This window comes from Prionailurus viverrinus, chromosome A3, assembly GCF_022837055.1.
Source record: "Prionailurus viverrinus isolate Anna chromosome A3, UM_Priviv_1.0, whole genome shotgun sequence".
Lineage (NCBI taxonomy): Eukaryota > Metazoa > Chordata > Mammalia > Carnivora > Felidae > Prionailurus > Prionailurus viverrinus.
Window position 1 is genome coordinate 70,016,130 of NC_062563.1, and position 14,678 is coordinate 70,030,807.

Sequence of the window (14,678 nt, forward strand, 5' to 3'; positions counted from 1 at the left end):
GAGTGTAACTACAATGAATCCACTCAAGGGTTATGGAGCAACAATCATGCTCCAGGGTCTAGCACCAAAGACATAAAAAATCACAGTTCCTGCTACCAAGAAACTCATCCCCCAGCTTTTTTTTTCAGTCAGAATCTTCATCTGAACCACAGAACACAATAACTGTTTTCTGAATTCTCTCAAGGATGATGCATAAATAGCACTATTATACACAATAAATGTTTTAGGGTATCAGGGCTTAATGTTCTTGAGAAACACTAGGTGATCAAACACTGGTCAATTATAGTAGCAATAGGTGCTATGACAGAGATAAACCCAGGGGGAAAAGGAGAGAAGGAGAATAATACTTATGATATCATATATATATATATATATATATATACATACATATATAACATTGTATTATAATGTTATAATATATTTTAATAATACTTATAATAATAATTACTTATGTGTTTGCTTCTCTGGTCCCATGTTTTACTCTTTTTCTATCCTCACTTAGTATCTAGCACAGGCTCATTTTATGATGGTCTTTTAATACCTATTTTTAATGAAAAGCAATGGAATTCATCTTTATGGCTATGTGCTTTCAGAATCTAGCCAAGGCAATGCAAATCATATTTATAAACCCAGCATCTACTCAGTGTTTGGGACACAGTTGGCACTCAGTGAGAACTTGATGAGTAAATGAACAAATTTGGAAGAGTTGTTACACAAGGATCATAAGTACTACTTAAAGACAAACTCATATGAATGTAAAAATCTGTCCTATTGGGGCACCTGGGTGGCTCAGCTGGTTGAGCATCTGAAGCTTGATTTCAGCTCAGGTCATGATCTCACGGTTTGTTGGTTGGAGCCTCAAGTCGGGCTTTGCACTGACAGCAGAGCCTGCTTTGAAATCTCTGTCTCCCTTTCTCTCCGTTCCTTCCTCCCTCCCTCTCAAAAATAAACATTAAATATTTTTTTAATCTGTCCTATTACCTAAACTACATTTCTGGGTATCTCACTTCAAATTTAATTGCTTCCTGTGTTATGTGTGTTTCAAAGACAAAAAAATAACAAGTTTGTTAAACATGCAAGTAAAGTTACACGAAGTGAAAAAAGGCTGCATTTCCGTGGGTGGAAGTTGGGGGTAGGGGTAAGTGGTGATATTTTCACTGTTTTTTTATATCTAATAAAGGCAAAGAAATTTACTTTGAATATATTTTCAAGAACAAATGGCTTCCAATTGTAAATTGGGTTTAGGAGAAAATAGTAGGTAAATATGCAAAATGCCATAAAATTTTGGTGTCCTAAAGAAATTTTCAGGGGGTCTGTGATACCTCCTTCTTCTATTAAAAAGTCTGCAGCCACCTTGTGGACAGAGCTGTCTTTTTATAAGTATCACATAAGTGGACCCTGACCAATCTTCTTGAGATTAATGGTTTCCCCATTTCTGTCAGTTAAAGGCATCTCCTCATTTAATGATCAGTTTAGAAAGGTGCCATACTGCTTAGCTGCCTCTAGGGGGCTCTTATTAAAATTCATGTTGCAGAAGTAGCGTTTCTCCAAATGGTTCTTTAATGCCTCGAATCCCCAACTGTCTAATTTATACCCAAGGAAGAGTTTACTTCCTTTAGGGCATACCCATTATATTACAAAGTGGTTAAAATGTAAATAAATACATAGAAATCTGTTTAAGTTAGCAAATTGTGGTAAGGTAAACTAATCCTATATAAACCATGGCTTAAAAAAGTATAAAAAGTATATATGGAATTCAGCATAAGAATATTGCCATGCAAAAAATTATAATTAACCCAAGTAAACCTTCACACAGTAATTTTCAGCATTTTGGCAAGGGAAAAAAATTCTGCTATGAAAGCAGTACTCTAAAAATGAAATAAAGGTTAAGAGACCTAGTTTAAAATTGTTATTAAAACACGCAGGAAATTTACTTTAATGGTCATGGGCGTAGTGCCAACTATTGCAGAAGTAAAAGCTTATTGCTTAGATGGTAAGTATAACTCATCCCCAAGACTATATTCACCCCTGAATTTGGATTGTTGGGGGACTGGCCCTGTCTGTGTCCTGGTGGCTTATCTGCCTTCAGTGTAATTGGATGAGAAGATCCTGATTTACATCTCAGAAAAGAGGGCTGAGCCCATACAGCAGCAGCAGCTTGGTGGCGGGAACTGAGCCAGGGGGACAGGGCACTTTCAGATGCTGAGGCTCTGGCTGTGAGCCTCAGAGTCACTCCTCAGCTACTAGGTTGTACACTGTTTTATATTTTAATATCTCTAAAATCTACATCTGAGGTGTAGTCGAGATACATCCTAACCTAGGTCAATTGGCAGCACTTAGTGATTTTAACATAATTGTGCATCTTACAGTCAACAATGTCAATAAAATATGGCAGCTGGGGTGCTCTGACCTTTAATTTGCATAGGAAACCACCTGGGGATCTTATTAAACTGTAGGTTCTGATTTAATAGATCTGGGGAGGAGCATGAGGTTTTTCATCTAACAAGCTCCCAGGTGATGTTGATGCTGCTGGTTCACAGGCCACACCTTATGTAGTAAATCCCTAAGTGGGCTAACAGTGGTTGGTGAGCTTTATTTCCCTTTAAACTGCCTAAAAACTATAGCTTTTAGTTGCATGCTACTGTTTAGAAAGTGTTCTACATAAATTCTATGTAACTTTATATAAATGTACTGATTAATACATAATCAGTCAAACAATTATTAAATAATAACTACAGGTAACATTAGTGAAGGATTGATTTCAATCTTGGGTGACCGTATCTTTTAGCCTGGGGACACTGGGGAAGAAAATATTAATTTACTCTTTCAAACATTTAAATCTCCCACATGAGGCTCTGCTTTGTGTACAGGTGGGGGATAAAGCAACAGTTTTTGAAAAGTAATTTTAACTGAAACCTGATGATGATAATATCCTTAAAATGAAAAAAAAAAGTATTTGAACTATAAACATTAAGTGACTATCCCCACTTAGTAAGATATCCATGTCTTTCTAAAAAATCTGAGTTTCTCAATTATCTTTACTAATTTCTGATGCATTGGAAGATGGATATTTTATAACTTATGAGAAATAAAGAGGAAAGCACACTGAGCTGAGAATCAATAAACAGGTTTTTCTCCTGAATTATTTTATGCATTAGTGATGTGGCCTTGATAATGTTAAAAAATAACTTGTGATCTCCAAGTTAATTCAATTTCTTTACAAAGCTGTTAGGATAGTTAAATGAAATACCCTTTAAAATGAGATAATGTGTGTCAAATCTCATAAACTCATCTGCAATCAGGAAAATCCTAGTACCTTGTAGTGTCTGGGGCAACATGAAAATAGGGGCTCCTTGTTCAAAAGTTATTAAGAATCTCAAGATGGCAACAGTAAGATATTAAACCAAGACTATATGTCGGACCCTGGGTGACTATATAGGTCATGGGTCTGTCCATGAAGCATATATAGGTTGTATGTCCTATCTGCAATATAACTGTAGCTAATACTATTTATTGAAATATTACAGTATACCAGAAGCTATGCTAAGTGCTGCAATTGCATAGTTTCACTTAATTCTTTAGGGAGAAGAAAATTGAAGCACTGAAACATTAAATAACCTTTCTCAGATTATACAGCAACTGAATTCAGGGAGAGCAGGATTTGAACTCAGGTCTGTCTGATTCCAAAGCCATTCATCTTTTTTTTTTTTTTAACATTTATTTATTTATTTTGAGAGAGAGAGAGAGAGAGAGAGAGAGAGAGAGAGAGCGCTGAAGGAGGGGAGTGGCAGAGAGAGAGGAAGAGAGAAAAATCCCAAAGGCCCCATGCTGCCAGCACAGAGCCCAATGTGGGCCTCAAACTCACAAACTGAGATCATGACCTGAACCAAAATCAAGAGTTGGACGCTTAACCAACTGGGCCACGCAAGCACCCCCCAAAGCCATTCATCTTAACTAATTTAATATAATACTAATCTATAACTGCTTACTGTCATCCTCATTTCATTTTATTTACAAACTTAAGCTCAGAAAAATATACATATTTGAAAGACAATTCACTTATTCAGACTTTGAGTAGATGACCTGCATCAACCTAATTATCTTATATTCTGGTACTTTGTACAGAGCTGCTATATAGCACAGTCATATAATATACGTGAAACGAAACCAATGTCTCTGCGCACAGAATAGTTACTCAACGAAGACAAAAATCTAATTTTCCTATTATTTAAAATCACATGCGTCTGAATGGTATCAGAATTATTTTCGTTTTAAAGTAATTAATTTATTCCAAATGTATGACAATTCTCTTGAAAAAGACTAATCACTGTGTACAGGAATATTTTTCTTCCAAACAGCACTTGATCCAAAGAAGTAAAGTATTAGATTGTATCATTTCATAATATAAATTAATATGAAATCCAAAATATTCACTTTGTTTTGGATGGATTTCAGATTTTCAAAATATGTTTCAAACTTGGTAAAGTACAAACTTGCATTTATATGGAGGTTTTACTTTTCTTTTTCTTTCTAATGTGTTTTTCTAATCTTCTATGTCATTTTATCTTTTGTATTATTTTCCAATTCTGAGAGTAAAACAAATTAATTGTGCTTCAATCCCTTATAATAGCAAGCCCATTATAGAGCTGAGCAAAGAGAGGTGTAAGGGATAAAGTAGATTACTTTGTCACCTGCTCTCTGAAGCATTACTGATTTCCTCTGGCAGAATTAATCACAGCTTCTGCTATATTTCTAGAGCACTTTTTCATACCTTACTTAAAGAATCAGTAATCACCTATTTCTTCGCTGGGCTTGCCTTTCAGATTCCTAAGTGCACTGTCTTATTATTCTATGTGTCCCCAGGGTCTAGTACTGAGCCTGGCACATAGTGGGTATTGATTATTGTTGATTCATTGAATGGACACATGCAAGTGTTAATGTATAAGCAAATGGAACAATTTAAACAAGATACTCTAGTGGGTGCTGAAATTAGGAGGAAATGTTCAGTCTTAGACATTATTCATTACTGCTTTCTGCTTGGCTGGAAAATGCCATTGTCTATAAATTGTATCAAGTTCTCCAAATTAAAATGTCATTGAGCCCCTGACCAAACCATGCTATGCTAGCTTGATATCTGAAAGCACTACAATCCATTATGCCAACTGCTGATACAGTTCCAGGCTATGGGAGCATCTGCCAAAAATGATGGGAAATAAAAGTCTGTGGGTCCCCTGGAAGGGAGGCTGCTATGTCCAAAAAGCTGAATTCCAGACAAGGACTCACCAGATGCTTTGTAAGCTAAAGAGCTGAGTTCCACTTCCTTGGGGACTGAGCAGATGGGACTCCCTGAACCCAGTCTCGAAGAGTGTCGATGGCAAAATGCCTAGCTTCTGCCCCATTTGCTTATCTCTCTTGTCCCCAAGGCTACAACGTACAGAGGGAAACTGACTCTTAGCAATGGAGGAGCCCAATACTTCAGAGAAGTCTACAAAGTACTTACAAATGTGTTTTCTGTGTATGTCTGTTCATATGGTTGGCGACAAAGTACGGAAATTTATGACAAGCATTATTATTTACACCCTCAGAGAAGAAAGGTATGCAGGCTGCTAGAGGAAAGAAGAGGCTCACGAAGGTATCAATCATCTCAGTACCAGTTAAAACAGTGGGAGATATAATCCCACTGGAGGTTCATGTATAACTGGGCACCCAAGAAATTTTTCCTGCTCCTTCCCCTCCCCCTTTGACACACTCTTCTTCAACAACACAGCAATCTGGACTGCATTGTTGTGTTTTTTCTTTCCCCTCAAGGTACCTACAAAGTTCATTTTGTCTAATTTTACTTTAATAAAAATACTGAGAACCAAAAAAGAGAAGTGGGATTACATGATGAGTAGAGGAAGCAACATAGAACAGCAGTTAAAGTCAAGGATTCCACGGTCAGATTGTTCAGATCTTGGCTCTGCTGCTTAGTTATTGTTTTCTCCTGGGTCAGTTACCTAAGTTCTCCTGTCTCCATGTCCTCTGCCAGGTAGGGATAATACTTATGTGCAACTATCGTCATGCTCAGAGTGTTACCTTTGAACATTCAAAGCACTGAAAAAAAATGATAGTGCACCCCATTATGGAATTTAATAATACAAGTAGTACTGAATATAAAATACCCTAAATCCACATATATACACAGAAATTGTATTTTTCTTCCATGATTCTCTTGCTGCTTTGCTTGAAATACTAAATATCAAATTATTTTACACAGTTTCATTTATTTTTTTAAAGTAAATTACTTTTGCTTGGTTGCTGATGCTCCCAGCACAAGCCAATTGGGTAACTCACCAAATGTTGTAGATACAATATGACAAGTAAAGAATGATTAACACCTTATTATTACTACTCTGGAATATATCAACTACCTTATCCTTTCAGTCATAGCTCTGACTTTTAATGTCCCTATGTAGAGTGCCTAGTCCAACCCTAGACACAATTAGGTACCACAGAGTTTGTACCACTGGAATTTATTTGGATGGTCTCATTCAGGCAATGCAATCTAAACAGCGAAAGTACTCAACTTACAGATGGAGTATCAGGGTCACGTCCAACCCTACCAGAGGCATGTGTTCTGCTGAGATCTCAAGATCTCAAGAGTCCTCATTGGCATAATGGGGATATTATTATTATTATTATCATCACTATTACTATTACCTCACATGGGTGCTTGGAAAGACATCATTAAAAGGAACAAGGGATTTTCTGACTTAAAAAAAGTTGTGGTCTGCTGTCCTGCAAATGAAATGAGGCCATGGTAATTGACCTGTTTGCATTTTAGTGCTGACACTTTGTTACAGCAGAAGAGTTAAAAACACTTCAGTATTTCCAAGATCTGGAAGAAATTAGGCAGGGGATGTAATAAATCAGGTTTATGGCATGTAAGGTTTTGTCAAATTCTTTGACATTCCCAAAATTCTATCTCATTTTCTTGTAAATTGCCATCTTCTGCTGTTTAAATCTGATGGAGAAAACTTGTTTTCTTTCTAGACAAGAACGTCTGACCAGAACCCTGCAGGCCAATCTGCCTCCTTTCCTGTTGGACTAAACCAAGCTCTCTTGTGAGTCACTAAGCCAAGACCCTGCCTCTAGAAAGTCAGCCCCCAGAAAATTGGTGAGTCCTCGTGTTAGGAATAGGAATCCCTCTCAATTTTTTTTTTTTTTTGCAGTCAATTATTTTGAGATCATTAGCAAAACCTAATTTTAAGTAATTAGTTCAAATGAGGACATTTTACCAAATATAATTAAGGTGGTATTATCCCCAGTTATATAATAATACAGTGAGTAAAATATATTCAGATCTGAACGGAAAATGTCTAGGAAGAAGTGATAAGGGAATGCAAAACGCAGTTCCCTTCCTGAGAGAGTGAATGAGGCATGGGGAGAGGGCAGTGTAAACCGTAAAATGCTACCTACCAAGGCACAGACTGGGACAGCACAGCAAGAGAGCAAAGGCAGAACATATGTATAGGTATCAGGGACCTGGGAGGAAATGAAAACCTGGGGAGAAATGTGTTGAATCATGACTTTGAAGCTCATATGAATAGGTCCTCCCAACTAAAGATGTCCTTCCTCTTCCCAATGATTTACAGACATGAGTGAAGACCTCTTTACTCTCCACATTCCTGCTAGGTCAAATTTCTACAAGAGGTCACAAAGCCTTCTCTTTCAAACTTGTTAAGATAACTTAAAAGCAAATTCTGCCATGGATCTTTGTTCTTACATGTAACTGACAGGCACTCCATTCTTCCCTGAGCAAAGAGGGAACTAAAAACAGAAGGACACCTGAGGACACCCATTTGATGAGCTACTTCTACCACAAGGGTTTAAATTCAGAAACTTTCACAACTGTCTAAACGTCTCTGTTGTCCAAAAGAAGAAAGGTAGGAATTAAGAGGTATTTACACAAAGGATACATAGTACCTCTTTCCCAGTGCTGACGCTGGCACCCATGGGAATTGCAGGGCTGGCACTGTGAATGGCAGAGAGGACCATGCTGATTATGTGGAGGAATCAACTATTTTTTTAACGGGGTAGGGGGGATGCTTACATAAGAGGATATTTTCTGAATCTCATCCACCGCATAACAGCTTCCAAATTTTTAGCGCTAAAAGCTTCTCAGTGTAATTAAAGGCTGAGCTGATCTAATTAGTTTGATGAAACTTTCAGTAGGGATTTAATTCCCCCTAGCATTTCTCTATTTTTTTTTTTTCTAGAATCCTTCTTTAGGCTTATCCCAAATCACTTAGTGGTGACATTCTAAATTGTCTCACATAGGTAGCATCTCCACTCAAACAAACTGATTGGAAAACTTCCAGCAGGTACATATGGCTAAAAACAAACTTCAAATAAAAGATTCTAAGTTGTTTTATTGAAGACAATCCTATCTTTCCTCCCTCTTCACTTTCATTTCCCTACCAACAAACTCTGTTAAATAATCTTCACCGCAGGAGGGAAATAGGTGTTTCAAAGCACTTTTGGAGGCACAAAGAGACTAAGAAATGCATAATAGCAGGGGTAGATTCCCAGGCAAGATTAATGAGGGAGTGGCATGATCCTTCCTTGTAAGTCATTTACTACAGAAGTCTTCATGGTCAAAATATTGGGATAGAAACAAGGATTAGTGAGATTTTCATCTATCTTTGAAGATTAAAAAAAAATTCTCTAATGAGCACCTTAGGAATCAACTGGGGTACGTTTATACAGAAAAATAGTTTTCCAAGTAGTTTAATGTGAATGGACAGGGCTATAGGTGTCTTCAGATAGACTGCAAGAATCTCACTGTGATACTGTGATTTACCTTTCTGTAGGCTCCTCCAATTTCCTCTCCTATTGTAGCAATCACTCAAATATGGCTTGCTAGAAAAATTAAAATTAACTTAAAGTGATCACCAACTCTTTTTTTTTTAAATTTTTTTAACGTTTATTTATTTTTGAGACAGAGAGAGACAGAGCATGAACGGGGGAGGGTCAGAGAGAGAGAGGGAGACACAGAATCTGAAGCAGGCTCCAGGCTCTGAGCTGTCAGCACAGAGCCCAATGTGGGGCTCGAACTCACAGACCGCGAGATCATGACCTGGGCCGAAGCTGGATGCTTAACCGACTGAGCCACCCAGGTCCCCCAAGTGAGCACCAATTCTTAAGCAACATATAATTCAGCTTTACTCAGTGTTATAAAAAATGCAAAAAATATAAACAAATGTTTTTGCCAAAGCACAGTTAGCATTGCTCTTGTAAAAGTCAGATTACAAAGCATATTTTTAAAGACCTATTACCCTCTAGGAATCTCATAGATGTGGGCTATATAATGGTAATTTATTACTTACAATTTTGTACTTTATTCTCAAATTTATATCCCTGAAAGTCATTTTCTTTTTTTTTTTTTTAATTTTTTTTCAACGTTTTTATTTATTTTTGGGACAGAGAGAGACAGAGCATGAACGGGGGAGGGTCAGAGAGAGAGGGAGACACAGAATCGGAAACAGGCTCCAGGCTCTGAGCCATCAGCCCAGAGCCTGACGCGGGGCTCGAACTCATGGACCACGAGATCGTGACCTGGCTGAAGTCGGACGCTTAACTGACTGCGCCACCCAGGCGCCCCAACCTGAAAGTCATTTTCACTGAGCTCAAACATTTCTTTAAAGACATTTTTATTTACTTATGGGAAAATTTAAATATTTTTTAAAAATACTTTGATTGTCTTATTATAAATTCCTGGCCATTCAAGGTTTCTCTCTCTCTCTCTCTCTCTCTCTCTCTCTCTCTCTCTGTCTCAACAAACTAAGATTAGGTTTTGCCAAATTATGTTAAGCTAATTTTACTTCAGTTTGAAATTTGATTGTCACTAAAGTATAACAACACTTTTCTTACTGAGGCTTGGTTGTCTTACATGCAAGCTTAGTCTCATTTCAAATGCCATACAGGGAAAGCCCTAACTGCTTCGAATGAACATTAGATTATGGGTTGTTTCATCATGTTGAGTAATGTCTTTTTTTTTTTTTCCACTTTAAAGAGCAGAGGTATGAATTAGTGAGGATGGCAGGCCATCTTTTTGTCTTGAGATCACTGTTTGCAATAAAACAGAGTCAGCCATTCAGATATTCTCTTTTATCTGACAGTACTTTGTGTTCTACTCCTGTTACCCCTTCATTGCTCTTGGGTAGGTCAGGTGACTACTCTAGGTCTGTTTCTCCATTTCCAAAATAAGAAGACTGGACTTGGAGAATGATTTCCAGGATCTTTCTTATTCTAACCCTCCAAAATTTCTTCTATGACTTCAGACATGGTGTTACTAGTATATGCCCCAGGATTAGTCATCTTCAAAGGGTTGCACAACAGATTGAAAAACGAATTTTATGCGCCACATGCTCCAGGGCAGAATGCTTATGGAAACTTAAGGAAGGTTTACATGGGCTTACTGTTATCACATATGGTGAGAATGAACATGGGCAGTTTCTCTCTTTTTAGTAACTCTACAAAGCTCATTTACCTGAAATGAGGTGATTTAACTCCAAATCTATGACAGTTGGTCACAATTTCATCTCAGAAGTAGGAAGAACAGGGCATTCTAAATAGTAATTCAGACATGGATGGAAACTATGACCCATCCAAAAGCCCTCCAAGTAAAGTATGTTGTCATTTACAGGCTGATTATGCCTATACCCTTCTACCCTCTAGTATCTCTAGTATGTCAGGAGGAAATGAAGGAAAGAGATAACATATCAAAAAAAACAAAAACAAAAACAAACTGGCAGCACTTGCTCTATACACATCCCCCAGGTTGTGGAAGTGAGAGACATAGGAGGTACCCAATCAATAAGGAGGAATGATATCAACCCAAAACCTGTAGAGATAATGACATGAGTGAACCTGCATTGCATGGACTCAGGAGGGGCTAATTAAATGTCATATGGAAGACTACTTGGCTTATTTTTGCTATAGTGATTTTTGTGATTGAAAAACCAATTAAAAATAGATGAGTTCTAAAGTGTATCTACTACTCATTAACATTTAAACATTACAGACATTAATCTGAAGTACAGTTTAATCTGAAACTATAATTTCAGATCACAGCAATCCATTGCAGCTTCCTACACTCAAAAAGTTGTCCTGCCACGCTGAACTGTCAGAAGACAACGAGACTCAGCTAAACCTGAGTGTTCACTACAGAAAACCTCATGTTTTTTACTGAATACCCCAAAGAGCTCTTTAGCTACATTCAAGCTTAGATCCCCTTAGATCTCCTTTCCTTTTTCTAGCCCACAGCAGGACTGACTTTCCATAGATAAAGTAGAGCCTATGGACTGACTCTAGGTTGGCCTGTTCATAGTAACAGTGAGGAAATGGGGTGGGTGGGGGTGTGCTTCTGTGCACCCCTTTCACAGTCCTCTTAACCATAAAGGGATTTTAGGCATCTTATCATGAAATGTAGTTATTTTTTTTTTTTTACCATGTTTCTCCCCAGTCTGGAACATATTCTCCATTCCCTGTCTATACCAAACAGTCATCCATCAAGACTCTCATATTCTTACTCTTTTGTGTATCTTCCTTGTCTACTAGATCTCTTCATTATTTCATTCTCTTGGACTCCAAAGGGCATAACTCTGCCGCACAATTTAGTCCCTCATCACAGTCTATTATATATTTACAAAAGCTGTTTCTGTTTTTAAGAGACTCAAGAGTTTGCACAGTCTCCTATGGCAGGGACCCCAACAGACATTTCTTTTGGGACACCGTATTAGGTGGTTAAGAACACAACAGAGTCTGAAATCAGATTTCTTTGATTAAGCTCTAGGCTTTAATACTTGTTAGCTGTGAGACTTCCTCAAGAAACTTACCTGCTCCAAAACCTGATACCTTCTCTGAAAAATGCAGATAATAAAATTACTGCTTGTACTGTGGAAATCCCTGTAAAACTCTTAGGAGAGCAGCAAGCACAAAATAAGAGTTCAGAATATGCCAGTACTATTATTATAATAATGAAAATAATAATTATTTTATTATGCCCACAGAACTTAGCAAAGTCCTGGGTCATGCTACATATTTATTAAGGGTAAAAGTTATTCTCTGGGAGGAAATCAATCCCTCTCACCACAAAGTACGGTTAAATTCAACTTTTCAGAAAACTGCACCTCCTTATATTTGTTAAGACTAGCATTTTCAAATCCCTCTTAGGATTCTTCTATATACATCCACATACTGGGCAAACCAGTATATATTCATAAATGGAAGAGAGGCAAGGATAACTTAAGCAGTGGCCATTTTTCACTGATGTTTATCTGAATCGAGTTTATATGATTAGAATATTTTCCTTAGAATAAACCAAAGTATATAACTGCTTAGAAATAGCACCCATGGCAAATCATTCATAAATTCAAAGTTATTCAACTTTACATTTGGAGCTCTATACCATTAAACTGCAGCCATAGAATGCAACAGAAGTCTCTGATTCTAGCAGCCAAAAGAAACTGGGTTGTACCTGATTGAAAACAGGCAGCTTGTATGGAAAAAATATTAATATAAGTTGAAATTCAAGGACTTCCCGATCTTTCTCTCCCTGTACCCCGCCAAGTTCCAATTCTATCAAGAGTTATAATAGATAAGGGCAGCTGAGAATGAGGGATGAAATTACTGATATCTTTTAGTCTAATAGTTTGGCTCAGGTAAATATCAAGTATGCTTATCAGATAACAAATGAAATAGCTTTACTTCTTTAGAACACATTTAAAACATAAGAACAAAATCATCTCATCATACAGACTCATTTGTTTTTGTTTTATGCAGCCTCTCTTGTAGCTGAATTTTTAATTTTTTTTCCAAGTCACCACTGTATAAATAACACATAGACATTTAAGTAAAAATGAGCAAGGCATTTAACTTCACTCTACACCCAATATTTTTTTGTGCTTGGCTTCCTTGTATAGCTAATACACAACTACCCATGCAGATCTTAATTGTGACTTACAGACTACTAACGAAGAGGAACTTAATTCCTTCATAATGTTCTCTGAGCTGCCTCACTCCCCCAGTCCTACATAAACAAAAGTAGAATACTGAATTTAAGGTTGTGCCATTTGACTCCTCAAACACTGGGTCTTCAGCAAAGGTGCTTTCAGTCCGGATCTGAAATGATGGCATCATGAGATTAGAAATGATTCCAGTGACAATGATATTTACCTCTTTGAGACAGCCCATAAAGTTGTTACTGACTGGTGACCCTGGAAGGTCTGCTGTGCTGGGACTGCCTCCAACATAGAAAAAGTCATCAGACCCCAGCATGGTATAATCTTCTTGCGTGTAGCCCGTTGTGGTAAGAATCCCATCCACTGATATTGTCACCTAGATAACAAAGCACAGGGAAAGGACACGCTATACTCAGACCTAGATACTGTAATCCTGGGATATGCCTGTTTTGTGTTTTGTTTTGTTTTATTTTTTTCATTTTGTTTTTGCTTTTTTTTTTTCTGTTTGTTTGGTTTTTATTTTTAGACCTATGGCGGAACCCATTTTCATGTCTGTTTGAAGTTTATTCTTGGATTCTATTCAACTAGCCCTAAGAGATCTAAACTAGTTAGAGAGTTAACTGATTATTGGACTAGTGTCAGCATCATCCCTACTGCAACTCAAAAGTTATTTAGCAGACACAAAAATGGTGTTAGTAAAATGCTTCCTAGGTTAGTTTTGCTGGTGTACATATTAGTAAAGTTTAGTCGTCTGTTATTCACTAATCACAACGTGCACCTTGTTAACATAAAAGGCGCAAGCTATTTCCAGCAACGTCACTATTTGCACTATTGAGCAGCAGTTGTTCAGCATGCAAGTGCCTAAATCCATGCCAAAGGGGAGGAAAGGCAAAACAACCAGTGGAAGCAGCACACGCTGATGTGCACATGCAGGAGGGACAGTACAGTTCAGAAAGGAAAGGAAAGAAAACAGGGAGAACCAAAGGAAAAAAAAAAACAAAAACAAAAAAAACAACTGCTTTGTGATGACGTAAAGATGAGTGGGTGTGGCATCTCCAACATTCCCAAATCAGGTGGGCATGCCATGCATCATGAATGGTTAGAGACTGGCTGAGCTTGCGGTCACTCGGGCCAGCCACCATTTTGTCTTATCCCGTGTTAACCACAGCTGGATGCAAAACGTTCGAAACGTTAACGATGCCCCTACAGGTGAGTTGGAAAACAGAAGTTGACAGGAACAGGTAAAAAATAAGAAGGTCAACAACAGATGAAAAGAAGGAGGTCAAAGTAAGCAGAAGAGTACCAACCGCAGTTCCTCTTTTGTTAATGATGTCTACAGTTAAAAGAAAGAAAGAAAACACACGGCAAACCCAAAATAAGAAACAATTAGAATGATATCTACCGAACAATGTAGTTTGTTTACCATAGCGTGTCCAATGCCTGAGTGCTTTGTGGAGAAGGGGGGAGAAAGGAAATTAAAAACTGTGAACAGAATAACGATCGTTACTTAAAAAATATGATGGTCTCTACCATGTTAGTACATTTTTTGATTCAGGTAACGGTTAGTAGAATGAAACATTCCATGAATGACATGTTAGTTATTAAGCATGTTAGTAACATAGAAAAAGGGCAAAAAAATTTTACAAGAAAAAAGCAGACTAACAAATAGGCCTC

The 14,678-nt window shown here is 37.5% G+C and overlaps 1 protein-coding gene across 19 annotated transcripts in view; it reads right to left on the reverse strand.

Annotated features, from left to right (window-relative positions):
- The window catches only part of NRXN1 (neurexin 1), a 1,136,768-nt gene that overhangs the window by 692,847 nt on the left and 429,243 nt on the right, over positions 1–14,678 (reverse strand). For 7 of the 19 annotated variants that reach the window (XM_047854343.1, XM_047854342.1, XM_047854339.1 and 4 more), the window contains 2 exons: positions 14,428–14,451; positions 13,219–13,380 (listed from right to left, as the gene is read on the reverse strand). In XM_047854343.1, the coding sequence (XP_047710299.1) occupies positions 13,219–13,380; positions 14,428–14,451 (186 nt within the window). Of the gene's footprint in view, positions 1–13,218; positions 13,381–14,406; positions 14,452–14,678 lie in introns of all 19 variants that reach the window. The other 12 variants (XM_047854354.1, XM_047854351.1, XM_047854349.1 and 9 more) reach the window with 2 other exon arrangements.